Raw genomic sequence first — 7,744 nt, forward strand, 5'->3', positions numbered from 1 at the left:
TAGTCATTCATTGGCGCAATGAATACACCGGACATGATTTAGTTGGAGTGAATACAAGGAAATGATTGTGCAATGTTTATGGGGGACAAACAGAAAATGTAGAACTTTTTTTTTTTTTTATTTGTGAACAACTTTAAATTCCTGTGATTACCTTCGTATTCTATCACTGTTTTTATAAATGATTATAGATGTTTATGGTTAATAAATTAATAATGAATGTTCTACATCATCAACTAGGACTGATAAAAGGTTGGAATAATTTGACTTCTTCATACCTGTGAATACGATTTCAAAAATAACAGAGAAAAATGTTTTTGAATAATTTAACAGTTTTTTCTTGCAAGATTCTAGACCCTAAGAGACACGATATAGATGTACTGAAAAAATAATTTCTCAGTATTTTAAATCATTAAAAATAATTTCTATGGACTAAGAAAAATAAAGAAGTATTTCAAGCATTATTATCCTACTAAACTAAGAAAATATTGTATTTTTTTTTTACATCAACAAGTTATTTTTATAAAAAGAGAAACTCCGATACAAAAGTAAAATAAAATATAGGTACCTGAACAGTAAGATTTAAAGATCTTCTTATCTAAATCTTCTAGGTCATCAAAGGAATCAACTGCAAATGCATTCAAACAAGCCGGCTGGCTTGCAATACCATTTACTTCACTCAAATCCTTAAGTGCAATGCCAATGGCATAAATGTGTATGCCCTTTTGTCTGGCTTTTTTTGCCTCAGGAATTGTTCTTTCATAATTGATATTGGATACACCATCAGTCATGATAATACATATATTTTGAACACCTGGTCTATCACCATTGGCTTTGGAGAACATTTCTTCATGCATTGTTTTAAGTCCATCTGCAGTGTTGGTGCTACCATATCTCCAAGGAACCTTGTCAATGGCGTCAATCAACTCTGCCTTTGTATTATAAGTGTTGAGGTGGAATTCAACCGTAACTTTCGTACTGTACGACATTAGACCGTGTAAGACTGTAAGACACGAGACCGATTCTCATCTCCCCACAGTCTATGTTTGCGGCCAGAAGGAACTTTTTTACGAATGCTTTCATTTTGTTGTAGTAATCATTACCCACGCTAGTAGATGAGTCCAGAAGGAAAACCAAATCCATTTTGGGAAAGCACTGAACTATGATGTTGATGAAAATTAAATTGTACTTTAACAGACCGTGAATTAATATGGTAAACAAAAACACTATTTAATAAACTTTTTAACAAGTATTTTCTAATCATTCATTGGCGCATTGATACATTCAACGGTTTTAGCTGGAGGGAACACCATGGAATGATTGTGCAAAGTATATGGTGTTAAAATCATAGCAGAAAATTTAGAATTTTTTTTCCGAACAACTTTAAATTCCAGTGATAATCTTTGTATTCTCTCAGTATTTTTAAAAATTGTTATGAATATTCATTGTTAAAAATATATGTTTTTTACATTCCTTAACTAGGAGTGGTAGAAAAATATTTTACTTTCTTCATGCTTTTAGGCATAACAGAAAAAAATTAAAAAAATATATATTTTTGAAAAATTGACAGCTTTTTCTATGTAGGATACCAGAACCTAAGACACATGATACAGATTTCCTAAAAAACAACGCTTTGTTATTATTTTTAAATCTTGTAAAGGATTTTCTGAGAAATGGAAAGATAAAAAAATATTTGATGCAAAATTCACTTATACAACTAAGAAATTGTTGAAACATAGTTTTTCTTCATTAAGTTACTTTAAAAATAGAGAAACTCCGATAAAAAAGTGAAAACAAAAAATATATACCTGAAATATCAGATTCAAAAATCGTCGTATCTAAACCTTCTAGTTCATCAAAGGAATCAACTGCAAAAACATTCAAACTAGCAGGATGGCTAGCAATACCAATAACTTCACTGAAAACCTTATGGAAAATACCAATGACATAAATATGTATGCCTTTTTCTCTAGCTTTCTCTGCTTCAGGAATTGTTTTATAATCATCGATATTTGATATGCCACCAGTCATGAAAACACATATATTTTGAACACCTGGCCTATCACCATTGGCTTTGGAGAACATTTCTTCATGCATTGTTTTAAGTCCATCAGCAGTGTTAGTGCTTCCAAATCTCCATTGAACCTTGTCAATGGCGTCAATCAACTCTGCCTTTGTATTATAAGTGTTGAGGTGGAATTCAACCGTAACTTTCGTACTGTACGACATTAGACCAACTCTTACCTCTCCACAGTCTATGTTTGCGGCCTGAAGGAACTTTTTTACGAATGCTCTCATTTTATTGTAGTCATCAACACCCACGCCAGTAGACGAGTCCAGAATGAAAACAATGTCCATTTTTGGAAAGCACTGATCTATGATAAGGTAATTAATATTCAATTTTACTGTAGCTTTATAATTACACACCTTAAATTAATATGGAAAACAAAAATAAACACTATTTGAGCCGTTCCAAGCAAAAACCCCCCTTATGTCAAAAATTTTCGAAAATTACTTTTTTCTTTAAAAATGAAGTACAACGAATGGTGAATCTAACTTCAAGTATTACAGGTGTATCTTGCCTCGTTATGGATTTACAGGTAATAAAAGTACATAACATTTCTAAAGTTGACGTCTATTTAATGATTTTTTTTTCATGTGCCAGGACGTCATTTTGCAACTTATTACTCATCCGCAAGGCTTGGCTGACAAATTCAAGTCAAAATTTTTGATAGATATGTTTTTCTTCTGCTTTTTTTATGAAAAAAAAATCAATTTATTCTTCCATGCCAATGAAAAATATATCATTGGAGTTCAAATAAGAGGACACTGCTCGTTTGCAAAGAATTTCCAGTTTCAATTTTGCTACATAGATGCAGCTTAAAATCTTATAAAATCAGCGAACTTTTTTTTTATTATAACTCTCATTATCTCTGATGATTAATTTTATTTGTCCCAACATTAGCCTTGGAAACATTGACCACAGAAAAAAAGAATATTAAGAGACAGGGATAACTCCTTTTTCTGTGTTGCTTTTTTAACGATGTAAATGGTGCTCGATTATTTTGTTTGCTTAATGTTCACCTTACATTTGCTATAAAAAATGATGGAGAAGGTGGATGAAAGACAATAAATGTAAGTACCTGTACTATAGTAAACGAAATTCGATCGGACAATGCAGAGATGTGAAGATTGTAAAATTATTGAGTGTGGGGAACACCCCCACCCTTCACGGTTCCTGTGGCCATGTATTAACTATGAATTTTATTTTTTCAGGTACAATTGGATTTCAACCTCCAATGATACATATAAAAATGATAAATCAAGACTTTTTATATTTTTCATGATTGACAGACAGTTTCTGTACCACCTAGTAGTGCCTGACCCTGTAAAAGAAAAATACAGTTAAATAGAATGAAATATCATAACTACTTGAAAACAATCTCTGTTTACAATAGAATTAAGTTTTATCTGTGTATAATACGTACCGCGGCACACTTCGTCAATTTACCAGCCCCTCCCTTCTTACTTTTTTTTTCTTCTACTTTTGAAAGCATTATTTTAATGCATTCATGCAATTGCTACCTGTTTTACATAAAGAAAGTGTTTTAAGCGTCAATTTAGTCTTAATACGTTAATTTGGTTTAAACTTTTTTGGATCTTATTTTGGAGAAACAAAGACGGAGTTTACCCTTCTAGAAAAAAAGTAAAAATGACTAATTATCTTCGTTGAAATGACGAGTTACAGATGTTAAACATGAAAATTCCATGGACTGGAATTACTACAATTGGCCACAAATTAACGATGTATCAATTAATTTATAATCTATGACGATGTCGAAACCTTTACCTCTAGTCGGTAAGTAGCGTTTATCTTTTATGAGGAATTCCCATCGAGGTGTCGAAAATCGTCTGATGAAATTGCCAACCCTGTTCTCTTTTAGTTTCACAGAGTTTATTCATATAAAAGTTTTATTTTGATTTTTTTCAATTATAACATTTTGTGAATGTGTCAAAGAAAAATATTTTATATATATAGTCTGGTCCGATTTACAGAAAAAATACTTCTAACGGCAAATAATTATTATTTGGTCCAGCATGGTTTTTTGACCTAATTTGAGTATGCTGAGTCTGAAAAAATATGCTGGTTGTCATGAAAATGGCGTTATAAAGGTCAAAATGGTGATTCAAAATGGCGGATATTTAATTTTTCTAATTATCCCTTAATGTCGTTCAAATGAGAAAAAAGAATGCGTGAATATCTTACTGAGCATAATGCAACTATAAAATGATAATAGAAAACTTAAATTATCATTTTAGTTCGTAAAATTTAGCTGTTTCCACATTTAATTTGAATTTTCTCTGTTTTTTCCCATCTTTTGTTTCTACATTCTTCTTTGTTCAGGATTTTACATTTGAAAATGACCATACACTGCAGATTTGTCTGTTTTCATCCAGACCTCGCTATTCTACAACTGATGGTGCAGCTGCAAATTATAAAATCTCGGAAAATTCTCAAGATCTGTGATGACCTAGTCATAAGTTTCCAGCAAACAACCATGAAAATCCATCCAATCTCATTGGACAAGGTAATGCAGGCCTACCAGTATTTGCTTATCTCTATACCAGTGCCTGGCATTGTGCTCGCATTGTTTGCACATGAAAGGAATTGGAGGCATAATTCTCAGGCTCTTTAATTCCTAAAATAATAATTTTCGAAGAGTGTAAGTGGACATTGTGTCTGTATAACACAACTTAAAGACGATTTTTTTAATGATTTTTTAATTTTTTTTATCAGTTAATTATCCTTCTCCTCAACCCTCTATAACCTCATAGCTGTCTCTGTACACCTTCAGGGAAGATTTCATTGATATGCATCACATCATGTCAATGAATGAAGTGTATTAACTAAATGTTTCCGAAGCTCTGGAAAAGAGAAATTTATCGCCGAAACAATACAAACAGGAATAATTGCATGCTTTAGAAAGGTTCCAATCAACATCTACACGTGTCTATTTCTGGAAAGAATGATAGTAGACTAGAAGCTAGAAGACATCGATATACGATATGCTAGTATGAGAACAGGTAGAGGTGCAAGCGGATACTCAAGAACAGTGTGCTACTTGAAGAACTAGAGTCTGCTTCTTCACTTGTCCCCTTTAGCGCAGAATAATTTAACCAATATCATCATCGCATATCACTCCATCTTCAACCCCCTCTCACCTACCCCTACCCCTCTCTCCCACACACACCGCGAGAGATAACAATGTGTTCCAAATGGGCGATTGGAAAAGTATTTCCTCAGATAACTGGGTAGAATGTTTTTTTTTTTCTTTTTTCTTTTTTTTTTTTTTTTTTTTTCATAAGGTAGCAAAGTTAGTAAGAAGAGGAATGTCACTATTTTCTACAACTCTTCCAACTGGTTGTTCTCAGTGTTGCTGATTATATTAATTACACTAACAAAAAAATACTATAGTTAACTATAGTTAACTATAGTTTACTATTGTTCACTATAGTATCAAAGTAAAAACTTTGAAACTTTTATTTACTATAGTAGAAACTTTGGAACTCTGATTTACTATAGTAAAAACTTTAATCCTTTGATTTACTATAGCAAAACCCGTAGAATTATGTTTTTGATTCCCATTCTTGACATTTTATGATATTTCGTGTTCAAAATTCCTAAAAGCTTCAGAGAACTTTTTATAAACCCGACCCCTCCCTTAAGAAAATAATGTACAAGATATGAATTTTAATGCAAAGTTGTCTCTCGCGCCGATAGATGAGCAATATTTATTTAAATGTATTTAATTTAATGCAGATGTAGTGTAAGCTTTTTATAGGGAAAGAAAAATAATATACTATAAAATAAAATGTGTCAGTTATAACCAAAATACGTGCTCCATCAACTTCGGTAAACATGTACTTTTTTAATTTATAAATGTAAATACTGCATTCCAATAAACTAAGATATAGATTTGAATTAACATGTACAACAACCACCAGCCCCCACCAAACCCCCTAAAAACAACAAAATAAACAGAAAATTATAAAAAATACTTTAATAAGGTGATAAACTATTGTGAAAACTTTGATATGATATAGTAAAAACTTTGCAACTTTGATTAACTATATTAAAAACTTTGGAACTTTGATTTACCATAGTAAAAACTTTGGAACTTTGATTTACTATAGTAAAAACTTTGAAACTTTTACTATAGTATTTTTTGTTAGGGCTAGTCTCTTTAATGGTTATACAAAATATTAATACTAGAAAAGTTTTTTCTGGAAATAGTTGAAACAAACTCGACTAAAGAGTCTCCAAATGTTTTCATCATATTTGACTGTGTTCTTAAACTCTGAACCAATCTCTGTCCACCTTAAATCAAAGCTGCTGAATCGCTGTCATTTTCAACTCGCACTCCGACTTCAACATCCCTCAGCACACCATCCAATATAACTAATTTCTTTCCAGACTTCATTAAACCCTTTGTACTAGCTATTGAAGAAGGCACTTGTAGGAGTTTAGTATTATCCCCCCATCATCCTCTATTACAGCTTTATATGCCTCAGGAATTTTGGCCTTTGCAACAGCTTAATGAACAACACATTTTTGTTCAAATGTAAAAGGACGATTTTTTTTTTCCAAAATCTTATGCAAAAAGAAAAAAAATTTCTGGTAAGACCAGTAGTCTTCTCTTTTTGGGACCATATTAGTTTATCTTTTTGATAAGACAAGTCACTTTTCCTTCCATCAGCCAGAAAATTCTCAAACTTTATCATCTGGAATCACATCGTGTGCATTTTTGGTAAGAAAACTTGTATAATTGTGCGATCTTAGAGCACCTCGTGATTCCTACTATATCACGTACCACCTTTCTTACCAGTAGGCTTAAGCCATTTTTGACTTTCTTGACGTTGATCTAGATTCAAATGTTCCACCACTTCTCTTGACAACAAAATTTCATGGTTGGAAATCTCTAAGAACTCACAAGGCAACTCCACACACACTACTCCGCTAGCATAGTTTATGGCCGTATCAAAAGAATCGAGGGAAAATTGAACAGAAATATATTTTCCTCTTTCCGATTTTGTAAATTTCAAAACAATAGACACATAGTTCGATCCGAGTATGACCACATAAACAGTATGTTTGGATTATCGGTTTCATGTTTGAAATTTGAAAATATTCACTCTTAAAACAAGGGATTTTGCAGTCGCTCGAATTAAAATCCAACAATACATGTCTGTCTGTTCACGACATTAAATATTTGTGAATGATTCACTTTTTTTTTTTGGCTATGAATAACAAAATGCAGGGACGCAGAATCAGAGCTGGAGTGGTTTTATGGATTCTATAGTCATGAATATTCTGTTTTACGCATATTATACAGTTTTTGGTAATTCTTAAGTATGTTCATAGATATTACATTCAAATTATTATAGACCGTTCACGGTAGCTCAGTCGGTAGAGCGCTCGCTCCGTGATCGGGAGGTCGTGAGTTCGAATCTCGGCTGCGACTGACCTAAGTCGATAAAAAATGAGTAGCAACGCGCTCGGCACTTTGAAGTGAAAGTTGTGGGTCCTTCGGATGAGACCTTAAAAACCGAGGCCCCGTGTCACGGCAGGCGTTGGCACAATAAAGATCCCTCACTGCTCAATGGCCCTGAGTGCCGAGTAAAGGTCCAAATTTGAAGCCCTTCACCGGTATATGGTGATGTCTCTATATGGGTGAAAAATTCTCGA

At 32.7% G+C, this 7,744-nt stretch overlaps 2 protein-coding genes across 2 annotated transcripts in view; both read right to left on the reverse strand.

Moving 5' to 3' along the window:
* Positions 1–503: 503 nt before the first annotated feature.
* On the reverse strand, positions 504–2,299 carry LOC133195170 (collagen alpha-1(XII) chain-like). Its single transcript, XM_061331031.1, has 2 exons — positions 1,806–2,299; positions 504–1,000 (listed from the first exon to the last, which is right to left on the reverse strand). Exons 1-2 carry the CDS (start codon positions 2,293–2,295, stop codon positions 504–506), a joined length of 987 nt encoding a protein of 328 aa, XP_061187015.1. The 5' UTR covers positions 2,296–2,299.
* Positions 2,300–6,377: 4,078 nt separating this feature from the next.
* The window catches only part of LOC133195171 (collagen alpha-1(XIV) chain-like), an 8,960-nt gene continuing 7,593 nt past the window's right edge, over positions 6,378–7,744 (reverse strand). The window contains exon 2 of the mRNA XM_061331033.1: positions 6,378–6,496. Within this exon, the coding sequence (XP_061187017.1) occupies positions 6,378–6,496 (119 nt within the window). The remainder of the gene's footprint in view (positions 6,497–7,744) is intronic.

Source organism: Saccostrea echinata, unplaced genomic scaffold, assembly GCF_033153115.1.
Source record: "Saccostrea echinata isolate AGI-Se365-2 ecotype Australia unplaced genomic scaffold, CSIRO_AGI_Sech_v1 ptg000029l, whole genome shotgun sequence".
Classification (NCBI taxonomy): Eukaryota; Metazoa; Mollusca; class Bivalvia; order Ostreida; family Ostreidae; genus Saccostrea; species Saccostrea echinata.

Excerpts from the sequence above, each read along its gene's own strand:
- LOC133195170 (XM_061331031.1), bottom strand. The coding sequence starts at position 2,295 with ATGAGAGCATTCGTAAAAAAGTTCCTTCAGGCCGCAAACATAGACTGT. Across the intron at positions 1,001-1,805 it reads TTTTGAATCTGATATTTCAG|TCTTACACGGTCTAATGTCG; the intron begins GTATATATTTTT and ends CGTGTCTTACAG.